The sequence below is a fragment of the Uloborus diversus genome, chromosome 5 (genome assembly GCF_026930045.1).
Source record: "Uloborus diversus isolate 005 chromosome 5, Udiv.v.3.1, whole genome shotgun sequence".
Classification (NCBI taxonomy): domain Eukaryota; kingdom Metazoa; phylum Arthropoda; class Arachnida; order Araneae; family Uloboridae; genus Uloborus; species Uloborus diversus.
In genome coordinates this window covers 24542711-24558638 of record NC_072735.1, presented here as the reverse complement: position 1 = coordinate 24558638, position 15928 = coordinate 24542711, and the positions used below count along the sequence as shown (strand labels likewise).

The following is a 15928-nucleotide window of genomic DNA, read 5'->3' as shown; positions in this document are numbered from 1 at the left end:
TTAAATCAATTTCGATATATGTCATTTTTATTCAGGTTGTCAACCATTTTATTTTCGTGTTTCCATGGTTACGCTTTTTGAATCCATTGTTTATTTCCTTATTTTGTTTCCGTGGTTACGCTTTTAAAATCCATCTCTCGCATTTTAATTTCTTAAAAGTATTTTAACATCTGTCGTCATTATTTGGAAGGGTAATTTTGCATTGTGTTTTTTTCTTTTATTTAAGTTATTCTTTAAGTTATTAAGTTATTCTTTTAATTAATTGTTGAATATATGTCACTTGACTCAATTTTTGTTCTCAAGGTAGACTGTGCAATGCAGCTCTTAATATATAAAGATTTGAAAGCTACTGTTAATGTGATTTTATACCTTTTTGTTCGTTTGGCGAAACATTTATTATTGCTAAAGAAAAAACATCCGCTTCACTCGCAAAAGGGCTGGGTTCCGGTAGCGTGGTCGCTTGGCACGTTAGGCGCTGAGCTATGTCTAGGATTATTGTTTTAAGGCAACCATTAATGTAATTCATTTTTTGGTGATTTGTTTTGAAAGAAAAGAAACTTTTGATTTGTTTTTATTCGAGCGAAATGTACAATATTTTCTTCTTTTTTTCTGACGATGATTTTTGAATGGGGGTTGGGGGGATGTTTTTTTTGTCGTTAGACGGATGGATTATGATAGCGTGGTTGCTAGGCAAGTTTGGCGGTAGATAATAGAACTGCGGAATTATCTTTACATTTGAAAGATATTATGTCTTTTTTTGTTTATTTGGCGAAGTATTTTAAATTGCAGTAAAAACCGCTTCACTCGCTAAATAGAGTTTTAAAGCAACTGTAAATCTAACTTAATTATTTGACGAAAAGTTTTAAATTCCAAAGAAACTTAAATAGTTTTTTTTTTTGAAAAGGTGTGTAAGCATTTTATGCAAAGAAAAAGGATCATTTCACATCAGAGGGGGACATGGGCGGATTTATGGGGGGGGGCAGAGGGGGGCAATGCCCCCCCCCCCAGTTTTGGGAGAACTTTTTGTAGTAATAACACATTTTCCAAAAATTAAAAAAAAACATTTTTTTTTCTTTTTTGATTAGTTTAGAAGAGCATGGGTGGATTTATTGGGGGGGGGGGCATAAGGGCAATACCCCGCTGTTTTGAGAGAACTTTATATAGTAACAACACATCTTCCAAAATCTTAAAACAAAAAAATCATGACTTTTTTCTTTTTTGAATAGTTCAGTGAAAATAAAGAGAATAGCGAATGTCCTTTTCTGATGGGAGAAAAGAAAAGGGAAAAAAAAACCCGAACATCAAATACAAATAGTGCAGCTGTCACTGGAGTGCTGAAAATGTGTCTAAATTCACTATTTTGGACTGAAAATCATTTGGGCAAGTGTATGAAAATATATGCTAAACAAGCTCTACATTAAGCTGCAACACTCAATAATTGACGATTATTTTAACAAATTAGAACCTAAAAAAAAAGAGAGGATCCCCCCCCCCCATTCGGGATAAAAGAACGATCTACTCATTATGATTTGTGTCCACATTTAAAGCATATTTGTGCAAGGTGCATAATATTTATGTTCTTAGTAGATTAATTGGCTTTTTGAGAGATTCTAAAAAATAGTCGCCCCCCCCCCCCCCCCCACACTTTTTTTTGAGAGAGAGAAAAATTAAATTCTAACACAAATTGAATAAATTTCAGTTATCTGAGTGTTCTGATTAATTGAATCTTTTTACTTAGAGGGAAATTACAATTTTACTTTATAAATACTCTTTAAAAAGTAAGGTAAGTCATAATCATCTAAGTCTAAGTGAGTCAGTCCTTATCATTACTGAAATCTAAATAATTGAGTCATCAAAAGTTTTGTAAAATTTGTAAAATTTTATAAAAATCTATAAAAACCCTAACAAAGATTGGTAAAATCGTAAAAATCCTTTAATTGTGAAAACTGAGGAATTTTTGTAAAAATTACAAGAAAATCAAGCAAAAATCTGCAGGTAAGAGTGAATTACAAACAGGGCTGAATTTGCCTATAAGAGAAACAAGCTATTGCTTAGGGCCCATGCTTTGAAGTGGGTCCCTAACTCCCAAAAAAAATTGCATGATTCGTTCCTTAAAAAATGAAAATTGTTTGAAAAAACTAATTTCATTTTCAAGTGCTTGAAAACTTTGAATATTTGGAAACTTGTGGCTACAAACCTTAAATTTTAATATTTCTAACAAATGGTAGAGGGAGAGGAATGCCAAAATTTGTCAAATTCAGCCCCTTGCCACATCCTGCATTAAAAATGTAAAAATCATGGTTTTCGCGTTTGTAACATATTATTCGAAATAAATTTTTGTGACTCACATGTTTCATATCTTGCTATATATTCATTCCTTAATGCAGTATTTTGGAAATTCTTTTGTATTGATTGCTTTTATCTTACTTCTTCTGCATATTGTCTATCTGTTTAGCCCGAAAAAAATATCATACACTACCTCTATTCCTTTTGGTTTTCTGCACTACTTATAATTAAAAAAAGGTTGTTGTAATAAGAAATCTATAGTTTATTTTTTCTTTCAAACTTAAAATGGCTGTTTCTTACAAAGTTTGAACAATACTGTACAACTGTATAATCTAGTTATCACTTTCTATGTCTGTCCCATTAACTTTTATAAGGCTTCAAAATGCAGAAATTTATATCCATTTTACAAAATTTCCTCCGGGGGAGAAACCCCGGGACCCCTAAAATTAGAAATATTCTATTTCTCACTTAAAAGGTAGCCCTGTGTCACTCTCTTTAAATCAGCCCCCTCAATTCAAAAAGGACAACATGAAAACACACATTAATAAAAACAACACACAAAAAGTAAAGCATAGACAAAAACAGGGGGGTAAGGGTGGTGGCTATAAAAATGTTGCTCGAAAAAAAAATTCCTGCCCCCCCCCCAGGAACTCAGTCCTAAATCCGCCTATGGAGGGGGAGGGGGTGTCGATTTTTTTTATTCAACGGACTTCCATTAAATTTTTAGCATGGGCATCGCTGTGCGGGTACTGCTAGTTTACTATAAAGAGATTATATAGGATTTCTTTAGTTTGAGGGGCTTCTCATGTATGTAATATGTTAACAGAAAATATGTTAACAGATGTAATGGTTTTGTCTGCTTGTGTGTTAAAGTTCCCAATTTCAAATAATCTTTGTTCCTGGAAATCTATTTCTTCTCATTTTAGGATCTACTGATGGATGGCATAGAATATTTCCCTGATGACCTGAAACAAATTTTAGACTTCATAGCTGAAAAACAAATTAGGATCCACACTCCTTTAGAAGAAGTTACTTTATTGATGGAGCATGCAGTCCAGGATTGACTTCAACAGCTGTGCTCTGTAGCTTTTAGAATAACTATGATTTCAGGCAGGAGAGAAGAGTTCGTTAATTCTTATCGTCTGCTATTAAAAACTAATTAAGCTTAATTAAAAGCTGCATAAAATTGTTTCTGCTCCTACATGAAACTTCAACTGCAACCAAAAGTGTGTGATGCAGTTAATGTGCATTGTATTAATAAGGCGTATAAAACTGTGATACTCTCTTGTAACTTATTCCATCATTGTAAATATGTACAAAACATTGAAATACATTTACATTCATAAGATATGATTAGCTGCTTGATTTTTCTGTCTTATGTTTATTGGTTTTTTAGGGGATGTATGACTAGTTTCTTTTAAATTAAATATATATATATATATATATATATATATATATATATATATATATATATATATATATATGCATAAGTTACAGTTAAAAAAACATAGCAAGAAAAATGCATTTCTGATAATATCAGCAAATTATAACAAGATTTTAATCTAAATCATTTATGGGTAAAAATGTACGTTAGGATTTTCAATCCCAAATCCTGTGGGAACCCGCGCTATTTCAGACGAGATTAATCCAGCAGAATTGAGTGCATGATCTGGAAAGATTTTTAATCTTGCAAGATTCCTTTTCCCCTCACCTTTTTCCATTGATAAAACGAATATTTCCTCAAATATCATCTGAAATCTGACTCGCCTTCTTTCTCAAACACCTAAAGTGGGGGAAAAGCTTTCTATCTCAAATGGTGAACATCAAAGAGATGAAGTCGACATTATCATTTGAGAACAAGATGGAGACAGAGCAGTGGTCTAGAGAATGAATTGGAATTCTTATCAATTTTCAAACGTTCTGTTATGAATAAAGTATGTAATTGTTTTAAATATTTTCACAAATCATCCCTAAAAAATAAATGCAAAATTATATTCTGTAGAAAAAATGGAAACCAACTGTTTTGTGTGATTGCAAAACATGCTAGATTAGATAGATTTTGCAAAAAATCCCTTTGACTATGGGCGAGGTTTTATTAGACACCTGAGGAATACTTTTGTGTAACTAATGAGAATTGCTTTGTTGAAGATGGCTTAGTGTGGTTTAAATAATGTTTGCATTGAATTTGCAAAAAAGTGATTCAAGTTTTGAAAGCAGCTCTAATTCAAGAAAAAAAAAAGATAAAACCATTAAAATACAACTCTAAAGCATTGAAATAATCCTGCAGGACTGGCTCCACACAGTCCTGAAATCTTGCAGGATTGAAGCCCTTAAAGTACATGGGTAGTGTGGGGGATTCTCCAAAATCCTAACAATATCATGTCTGGGAAGGATAACATAAGAATTTTTTTATCTAGAAAAATTTTCTTTTTTTAAATTGTTTGAAATACTTTTCAGATGTTATTCCATTTATAAAGCAATAACTCATTTTTCCTAAGAAACTTTTTGAATAACCAGGAAGTAATTTCCCTTGCACCCAATCTTTCTCAAATGTACTTAAATTATTTAGTGGTTTTTTTAATCAACATTCCACAAATTCAATTTGCAGTGCTAAATTATGCATACTTAAAGTGTAAAATATTTTAAATTTATTTAATTATTTAAATAGTCAAAGTACATCATTTTAAAGTTCGTCCCAAGACTTTCATGTTCTCTCCTCGTCTGGGAATTAGTTCAATTATTTATAAAGAAGGAACTTGGCATCTGCAGTACTTCAACTCTTTATTTTCACCATTTTGTTGGATCCCTGGAGTGTTGGTTGATATGATTTGCCTGCTATTCTTATTACAGTTTTGAAGTTCAAAACTGAAATATGTAACATTTTCATTGTCACTCTTCTGGACAAAATTTTTGTTTTGAATATAAAAAAAACTAATAATAATAATTCCACCCGCAATTGGAAAATAATTCTTTACCTTAAATATAATTTTAGGCCTATGTAACAGGCGATATTTAAAAAAAAATCACATTCCTGGAGCAAAAAAAAACATTTAAATTTTGACGTAGGAAATTCAAATCATGTTTTTCACAATCACGAATTGCCATTGGAGCCTACTCATTGTGTTTCTTGTTTCTACGTGTTGGAACGGAATGGAAAAGGAGAAGCAATTCACAGCCATCATGTCATGACTAGTAAATTTTCTAGATTAGATGGTACTAAATACCACACTTCCATAAAACGCTGATATCATCATTCTAATAGAGACTTCAAGAAATGTTTCTCTTTCCAAAATGAGAAGTTTTTTGTACTATTGTCCTCATTTAAATGGAAACTTAAAAAAAAAAACTTTTGTGCTTACTCCAATTTAATAGTATTTTTGCTCTGAACTTTTTTGGTATTTTAATCAGGTTTGTTTACGTTATTTAGAGACAGTTAATTTTCTTCTGATGGGGATTTTAAAGGTTTGATGTTCTCACTCTAAAGGGACATAATTAGAATCAGGATTTGTAGTGATTGTTGACTCTATTTTGGGACGATTTCTTCGGTAAGAAGCTATACAATTAATTTAGATAGCTGGTGTAGTGCTGGACATCATTTGACGGGGATCAGGATTAAAAGGGAAATTTTCAACTTTATTTAAGAATTGTTGACCTCACTGAAGTTGGGAATTTCTGAGAATTACCCAAACTAACTTCTTTACAACTGAACATACTGAACTTACTTCCTGAACGTTTTCCTGATTTATGTTTTGTGATTTTTTGGCTGTCTTCCCAGTTTCATCGACATTTCATTTACACCTCCCCCCCCCCTCCCTGATTTTCAGTTTTAATCATACCTTTTGATTTATTAAAGAGGGCAGGCAATTTGAAATGTCGGTGAAACTGGGGACAAACCATTTTCTGGTAACTATTTGATCTCTGCCTATGTTGAACTTTAAGTTGAATCGATTGAAAAAAACTACATTAACATGAGTGAAGCCTCGGGTAAAAGCTAGTAAAGCCATAATTACAATAAGTACTGCATTTGTGGATGGAAACAAAGTAAAACTGAACCAAGCATTGCATATTTAATGTAAATAAAACCAATTATACTTTCAATTTAAGTTGAAGGCTACTTCATAAATGCTACTGTAAACAAAAACGAGTCGAACTGAGTTGCCAAATTTCAAACAACATTTCATTAATTATAGAATAACCTATGCATTCCAAATAAACCTCATTGATGTTTTTCTGCATTTGCGAGAAATTTTCCAAACTTATGACAGCTTGAGAGCAGTTGCAATTTTTGCGAGAGAATCTCGACTGAAGACAATCAAAATGTTACAATTCAAATGTTTCAATTCAAATGCTTGAATTGAAATTGGGGAAATAGTGATCGCATCAGTGCATTGTGATCGGCCGTGTTTCACTTGAGTCCTTGTGTAAGTCTCCCTGTTTACATGTCTTTTGTCTACTGCAAGTTTGACACCACATATCTGTTGCGAGACGAAAATTAAAGCAATCTCATACAAAGCTGTATACCGCTGCATTTTGTGTAAAATCTGCTGAAGCCGTATATGTACCTGGACTCTCTTTGTAATATGTTCTATTTATGCTTAAACTTTATAGATGAAATATAATTTAAGATTTATTGGGGAAATTTTTCAGTATTAAAGCATTTATATTTTTTATAAACTCTGAAATTGACTTGGGGTGTCACCTACCAGATGGGTGTCACCCGGTGCGGACTTCTCCCTCTCAAGAAAGGTTTTTTGACTTTGCGAAAAAGCTTTTTTTCTGAAGTTACAGATTTCAAGCAATTGAAAGCACACAATTTGATTAACATCTATTTGTTAAACATTAAAGGGGAGCAAACTAATCCTTTTCAGTTTTTAAAAACTGGGATTTTTAAGTGATCTCACTTTTAAAATCGAAACTATTGACAACTTTAATTTTCAAATTGAATTCCTAACGTTGTATGCATCTTAGGTTTAAAATAAAATACAACACGAAAACTTCATAAAAAAGAATTATTATTTCAATCTCTGTTTACAGGTTTTCCCCCCACCCATTAGGGGACAAATTGAAAAAATAATAAATAAATCCGGAGTTGGAGACGAGCATTATCGTATATAAATAAAAAGTCAGGTCCATACGCACCTCTGAAAAGTCTGACATAAGGCGCACATAGGCGGCTCATACGGGGGGGGGGGGGGGAAACCACACGCTCACTTCCAAGAGTGATGGGGCTTCCTCCCTCACTTTTCAGGATTAAACAATAATGATCGATAGAAAAATGATTTTTTACTGGGTGGATTGATTTATTTCACAAAAATAAGAACTAAAACTTTCAACTAAATAGTCTTTTCTTTTGTTATTTCACCATACTCGAACTTTAAATTTTAAGAAGGAAACCTACACTGACCTTCCATCCCAATTTCGGAGGCCATATTCCACATTTTTTAGAGGTAATTTAATCAGTCATGTTAAAATCTCATAATACTGTCAGATTTTCAGTTATGTTCCCATCAATTTTTACTGAGGGTAGTAAATTTTTCCATTTTAGGGTAGTAATTATTCCCAGTAATCCATTTACGCACAATTTGTGTATGAGATCATATACATAGTATGTCATAATATGAAAATTTATGGAGCTTGAGAGTATACGCTATATGTCTAAAAAACTGTTTGAGAGTATATGGCGTATATGGATGGGGGGGGGGGGAACACCACTGCAGATTTTACAAAAATGAGTGAAGAAATGAAAAAAAAAACAGCATCAAGGGCGCCGCTTTATAATCCCCACACTTTTTTTGACATCCCCTCCTCCCACGCACTTTTTTCCTGCACCAGCCGCCTATGTTCTATATAAAGAACCTCAGAACTACTTATCTTACGTCCTTAAAGTACATTTCTTGTTGTGGGCATTCATTCATTCAGTTGGTTAGAGAAAAATTTAAAAAATCAAACGTTATGTAGAAATTTGAAGGAAGATTGTTAATTGCTGCAGTTTTGAATCCTTGCCTGCATCAGAAAAATCGACAGCACTTCTCAAACTTGTAAATCATTCTGCAAAGGGCCCCGCCAGAATTCTCCAATAGGTGCCCAAAATGTGCTAAGGCCGGCTATGGGTAGCATTGTTCCTTCTTGCTGACTAATATAGTACTCCAAGGGCTTAATCATTTTGAATCCTTCTGTGATTATTCAATAAGTTACCGCCCTATAGCCAGGGCTAAGGCAGAAATACATGAAATACACCGCCAGCTCAGTCAATTCCAGCCGAGGACTGCAGTTTCGTGCTTATTAGCACTCATCAGCCCGGCATAGAAGTGACTGAGCTGGAGGTGGAAAACCTCTTAAGGAAGCCTAGAGAGCCAAACAAACTGGTAGCTAATACAGAATTAGCACTGATCAGATGAGTGACCCAAACAATGGTTCGGTTCAACTCGAATATTGAAGGCAAGGCGAGTATATTCAATAAGTTACCGCCCTATAGCCAGGGCGAAGGCAGAAATACATGATTAACACCGCCAGCTCAATCAATTCATTCCAGCCTCAATCGATTCCGAGCTCCAGCTCAGTCACTCCTATGCCGGGCTGATGAGTGCTAATAAGCACGAAACTGCAGTCCTCGGCTGGAATTGATTGAGCTGGCAGTGTATTTCATGCCTTCCGTGATTGTTGGATGCGGTTTTTTCTACTATCCTCTCCCTCTCATTTTGGTATTTATCTCTCAGGCACCATTCCTACAATATCGTTATCAACTGTTTAATCAATTTCTTCGCCTTCATGCTTTCTCTAATGCCCTCTTCATTGACCAGTATATATTCTACTCATCTTTGCCCCCCACTTCTAGTCATAAAATTAAGTAAACTTTAGGTTTACTTTTTTATTTATTTTTTTTACACACTCGCGCCTCCCTTGAAACTCTTCTAAGCCCCCCTAATTGAGAGCCTTTGTTATGCAGAATTACAGTAGAACCTCATTGCTCCAGACCAATACAATAGGAAGTCCAGGTCATTTGAATTGATGAAAGTATGGATTAAACAATACAACCTATAAATTGAGCCAAGGTACATAAACAAACACCTTCATGCGATAAAAATTGTATTTTGAATTCAAGAGAATAAAATATAAAACTGCATAAGAAAAAATTACAGAAATTTTGTGCAAGAATACAAAATATGACCCACAGAAATGAGGTTGTTTCTATCAGTCAAAAGTATACTACTTTTAGTCATTGAAGTTGATAGAATGAGCAAAAAATAATAATAACATGGAGCAAGAGAAATATTATTTTCAAAACGTTAATTTTTTTTTTTTTTAATGTACGATTTTTCAAATTCGGAGTAGTCTTTATGACGTCACAAGTGATGAACTTTGGCGCGCTGAATGTTTACGCTTGCTGTCTACCGCGTTTTTAGGTTATGATAATCCAGAAACGAATTAAACATTGCTCTCTGCGCTTGCTATCAACCATATCTTTGCCAGTTCATGTGAGTAAAGAAGCGAATTAAATAGTGCGCTAATGGCGTCAGTGAATGGCATTTCATCACTGGTGATGTCATGTGCAGAATCATAAAAAATGAAATTGAATCTGCGCACCTGTTAAAATATTTTTTTAAAAATATTAAACTTTGTCAAATTATTTAAAAAAATGGTCAAATCCTATATATTTAAGATTGCTCTTTCAGAAAAAAAAAAATACTTTTAAAATCTCGGAAACAACCCCATTCATTATTACTGTAACTTGCTTTTATTTACCGAGTATGTACATTTAAATGGCTGTCCGAATTAAGCGAAGTTCGGTTTAATAGAGTCTGGATTAACAAATGTTTAGTTTATAACGAATTTTCTGCTGATTCGATAATCATGTATGTTTTAACATAGTAACTTGTTTCAAACGTGATAATGTAGCTTAAAACTTATACTTATGAAAAAAAAACCCTTTCACCGTCTTTTTCTTGTTTAACATTTGTTCAAGAAGTGTGAAAGACATTTTACAAAAAAAAAAAAAAAAAAAAAAAACCGGCATTCCCAAAAAAAAATCCACAAAAGAGAAATCGACCGATACTTTCTTAAATATTCCTTTCTCAGAAACACAACACTGTTTTATGAATTCCTAAACTCACTTATCTTAATTTGAAGTTTAGGTACATCAAATTATTGAGCGTTATTTTCTTAAATAATCTAATTCTTTTTAAAAGAAAATGTCAAAGATAAATTTGCATATTTTTATTGAAGAGAAGAGTAAATGGATATTGTATGGTTACTAATTTTAGCTGAAAGCTTATTTTTACGACAAGGCTTGAAGGAAAAAAATAGATTCTGCAGTAATTTGATTGGTTTTGCTACCAGTATCAAAGTATCAGTTTTATATTTATACCAAATAAAATAAAAGCTTTTAAATTAAGTTAATAAAATACCGCCCTTTTTTTCTCTTTATTTTATATCTTTTAGAAGATTCATTTTTGGATAATTCTCTATCAAAGAATTTTGAAAATTTGATGATTAATTCCATCTGCTAGATTTATAGGTGATTGTTAAATTCCGCTATGGCTTTTCAGCATGTAAAAAATGTTGTTTGCTTGTAGAAAGGGTATGTGGGACTAAGTGAAAAAATAAGATAACTTAGATTTTTCAAAATGAACAAACTGAAAATTACAGTAAAAGAAAGAAAGAACAATGTATTTTTAAATTAAACTTGTGTTGAAACATTAGGACACTGATGAGTTAGGCGGAATACTATATGATCCAGTGCTGCATTTGCTGCACATCTGTGCAGTGTGCACGAACTGTGCGCAGGAGAAACCAAAAAAAAAATAACAACTTATCAGTACACCGAATGTAACGATTGATATTCTTTCCATTGACGTAATTATGAAACTTTTAATAATGTTTTTGTGTTTATCAAATGCGGATTAGTATGCTTTTGTATTAAAAGTAAAGAATTATTATTATTATTATTATTTTTTTTTTTTTTTAAAGTTTGATAGTCCTTTTTGACCTTTTTTCGGAGTTATCCTTAGAATCCAATCAGACCAATTTGACATTTTTTTGTTGAACTGCTGCCAAGCATAATATAAACTTAAATTTTCACATCGAATGATTCTTTTTTTTTCTTATTTTTACTTACTTCCTTTTACAACGAGCTGATGTGTGCCTCACATGACTTACTTTTAATCCATTTTAATGTCATTTTCCCATTATTGGCAATTTTAATGTGATTCAATAGTTTAATCTCTAAATATTAAAAACGTTGGCCAAATTAAAACCAGATAAAAAAAAAATCGCCAAATTTTCCGCCAAGTTGGCGACAAAACTTGGCGACCAAAAGACTGGCGATATATCGCCAAGTGTCCGCCAAATTGTAACACCACTTAAGTTTGCATTGATATTAACAATGATTTCCCCCCAAAAAGGTGCAAAAGACCCCCTTAGGAACAGCCGAAAGCAACCAAAAGGGGAGGTGCACAACTAGACCCCACTACGAGTCTATGTACCAAATTTCAACTTTCTAGGACATACCATTTTTGAGTTATGCGAGATACATACGCACATACGCACATACACACATACGCACATACATACAGACGTCACGAGAAAAGTCGTTGTAATTACCTCGGTGATGGTCAAAATGGATATTTCGCGTGTCTATACATTCTTAGGCACTTTTCCGCATGTGGTCGAATCGAAAAAAAAACTCAACATTCATTTGGGGGTGAGCAAAATGGAAATTAAGGGCGATTTTTGAGTGAAAATTTTTTCGCGAATACAATACTTCCTTTTTTGTAAAAGGAAGTAAAAAAGGAAGTATTGTATTCGCGAAAAAAATTTCACTCAGAAATCGAACTTAATTTCCATTTTGCTGACCCCCGAATGAATGTTGAGTTTTTTTTCCGACTCGACTACACGTGGATAAGTGCCTAAAAACGTATAGACACGCGAAATATCCATTTTGACGATATTCCCGAGTTAGTTACAACGAGTTTTCTCGTGACGTCCGTCTGTATGATGTACGTATGTACGTATGTATGTCGCATAACTCAAGAACGGTATGTCCTAGAAAGTTGAAATTTGGCACGTAGATTTCTAGTGGGGTCTAGTTGTGCACCTCCCCTTTTGGTTGCATTTGGGTGTTTTTAAGGAGGTCTTTTGCTCCTTTTTGGGGGGAAATCATTGTTAATTTCGATTTAAACGCAAGTGGTGTTACAATTTGTTGGACACATGGAGATATATCGCCAGTCTTTTTGTCGCCAAGATTTGTCCCTAACTTAAGACAAATTTGGCGATTTTTTTTTTTAATTTTTTTTTTTTAAAATCTGGTTTCAACTTGACCACTGTTGGTGTTATTTAGAAAGTAAACTATTGAATCACATTAAAATTACCAGTAATGGGAAAACGACATTAAATTGGAGCAAAAGGAAGTCATGTGAGGCACACATCAGCTCGTTTATGAGTCATTTGATGAGTTTACAAAGATCGAAGCCGATTGAACCATAAATGAGTGACATATTAGGCTCTGTGACATTATTTTTAACATTTACCTTACATGTATTCAAAATATCTCTGCCTATGCAGGGTGTTTCAGTTTACTGATTCAGAACTCCTAAGAGGTGTAATGTGCATCGTGATGACTGGAAATGGGGTGTTAGAAATGATTCTTTGAATTTTTGATATTCCGAGAGTATTCCAGACTCTGTTCGGAGTTCCACGTGCTGAAATGCGATGTGTGCATTGTAGCCGAGGGGAAAAACTTCAAACACAAATTTTGACCCATTACCTTTTTCCTTTTTTACATGCAAAATTAAAAAGATTTTTCACCTTAAGGTCCCTTACTTTATGGTGCTTTTATACAGATCACCGTTTCAGGAAAGCATTTCTGACCCTGCATTGCTATATGATTTCGAGTCGTAGCGATGCACCTTAACACCTTATAGAACTCACCTTTCTGAAACAGCTAATTGAAACACCCTGTGTATACATATATACATACATCCCGTAATTTCTTCTTTAAAATTAAGAACTAAGTTGGTGCTTTAAGTTTTTTAAAGTAAATATGCTGTTATGTTTTGGTTAAAATGCTGTTTTCTACGTAGTTGATGCACTTAAAACTTTTATGACTCAAGTCATTTTTATAACAAATAAATGTTTTCCATAAAAAATTAAACGAAAAAAGTAGTCAAATCTGTTTTGAACTTTGGACAAAAAAGAGAGGGAGAAAACTATTTTACATGAAGTTCTGAATAAATTAATCGTCGTTTTTACATTGGGTTTAATCCGTTCTAATTATTTTCTTTTCCCTTTTTTAATACCCGAACAAATTTCGATGGCTCATTAATATGCCATAAAAAATTAAATTACTGGAGAAAGCTATTAAGAAAATATCTAAGAGGCTTACGGCATGGATCGTTTAGACAGAGTTCTCTTGAGAAAAAAATTATCATAACCTTCATAATTTTAAAAGTTTAATATTAACTTTGAGGTTTCTACATAACATTCGATTACAGTTACAGAAAATTCTCTTCAAAGTAGTTCCTTCAACTACGAAAATATTTCGACAAATTTTCTTAGGTGAACTTTACCTTTTGCAATAGATCGTAATGGTTTACTCTTGCGTCAATTACATAGGCGGAAAAGCATCAGTCATTTCCGTTCCAACTCATATGATTACAAGTTTTTAAAGGATCGAAAGCTCTTGAAGATCATCAATATTTTCAAGAATGCAGAGTCGGAGTCGGACTTATTCTGGGTTAAAGGAATCGGAATTTGAGTCGGGAGTCAAAGACTTTAAAATTCCAAGAGTCAAAGTCGGCGATTTACCCTCCGAGTCTGCATTTCTGCTATGGCTGCGTAGTCAGAGTCGTAGTCAGACTGATATTGGGATAAAGGAGTCGGAGTAGACAACTGTAAAATTCTAATAGCCGGAATTTGTCATTTTCCCTTCGACTGCAGGCCTGAATATTTTCCCAACATCCAAACAAATTTGAAAATGTAAAAGATAACTGCAGAAAAAAAAAAAAAATAATGACAACAGAGGCGCCTCGAACTAACATTCTTGGAGGGAGGAAATCTTCAATTTGCCGAATGAAACTTTGAATTTTGCCAAATGATAAAATATCATCAGGATAAAATTTCTTAAAAAGTTACAGTTCTCCAAAGTTGCCGAATCGTCAGACAAAAGTTGCCGAATAAGGAAATTTTCGAGGTATGATCTCACAGTGACCTCCCATCGGGATGCCCCTGAGTGTTTAAGCTAATTTTCGTTATTTAATAACATTTTATATAAGTTTTGCAGAGTAATCTTCGTGCACTTTTTGAACTTGGACCCCTTGTTCCCATTTTTAGAACACTTTGAAGCACTTTTTGGAACAGCTTCCGAAATATTTCTGAGAGCACTTTTCAAAACATTCATTTGGTTCAGCATACATTTTTACACTTTTTGGAACGCATTTGAGAACAATTTTTGCACACTAATACATCTCTTTTTGTTTTTTCCACATGCTATGTTTTTATAATTGAATGGATTTTTAGAAGAGGGCCATATGTTACACTCAAGGGCGCCCATGCAAAGTTTTAAGGGGGGAGGGCTCAAAAAATTTCCCCATGGTTTAGCAGATTATTTCCCCCATGGAAACCGATTTCAGTATTAAAATTTGACATTTTTAATAACTTATTCATTAATGGCTGGAAAAGAATTTTTTTTTTACATTTTTGCAAAGAAAAAAGCACTAAAGGCAAGGAAGTTCTCATTTCTAAGGGGGGGGGGCTTGAGCCCCCGCTTGCCCCCTATATGAGCGTCCTTGGTTACACTTCATCTTTATTACTAGGGGTTCCTTACTGAAGATGCGCGATGCGACTCTGACTATGCAAAACTCGATGCTTTCAATAATTTATTTATTTATTTTTTACAAGTTGAAATTTTTTTCGGGTATGGTTCTCATAGGAGTGAGTCCTATCTGTGGTTTTATGCCGAAAAATAAGAGAAAAAATTGTAAAACTAACCTTTAGAAAAAAATCGGTTATGATGATTTAAAGAACATTTTAGGGAGGAATACGTCCATGAGTCTCCCAACATGCTCCAAATGTTCATACTTTTAAACTTGGCACCTCTCTAGCCTTTTAGAAGAATGATAATGGATAATATAACGCTCCCTTTCCCTTCAAATAAAAATAATCGTTATGAAACTTTCGAAAACTGGGGGGGGGGGGGGGACCGGGCCCGCCATTTTCAAATAGTGGGACGAGTAGAGGGAAAACAATGGCCATATTTGGATTCAGGGGGTCATTTTACGAAAGAATCAGGGAAAAATTATATCAGAAGCATTTTGAAGGTTTTTTTTTTCTTTTTTTGCCGAACGGTGTATTTAGTCTTTCCTGTCATTAAAGAAGGGCATATGTTACAAATTAAAAATAAAATTTTCAATTTGTAACATGTGCCCTTCTTCTACGGACCAATCCAATTTTTGATTATATACTCATACGGTGCGATTGTTCTTTTCTTGACTGTGTTTGTAGTACAGTCGGACCCCGATTTAATGAACCTCTATTTAACGAATTTCGCGATTTAGCGAATATTTTTCTTTTAACCCGGCTAAAATGAAGGCAAAAACTCCTACTTACCGAATAATATACCCCAAAATAACGAAATATTCTAAAAGCC

At 33.6% G+C, this 15928-nt stretch overlaps 1 protein-coding gene across 1 annotated transcript in view; it reads left to right on the top strand.

Annotated features, from left to right (window-relative positions):
- Window positions 1–3608, top strand: part of LOC129222506 (nuclear exosome regulator NRDE2-like) — a 31374-nt gene extending 27766 nt beyond the window's left edge. The window contains exon 13 of the mRNA XM_054857019.1: window positions 3213–3608. Within this exon, the coding sequence (XP_054712994.1) occupies window positions 3213–3350 (138 nt within the window). The 3' untranslated portion in view covers window positions 3351–3608. The remainder of the gene's footprint in view (window positions 1–3212) is intronic.
- The last annotated feature ends 12320 nt before the right edge of the window (window positions 3609–15928 follow it).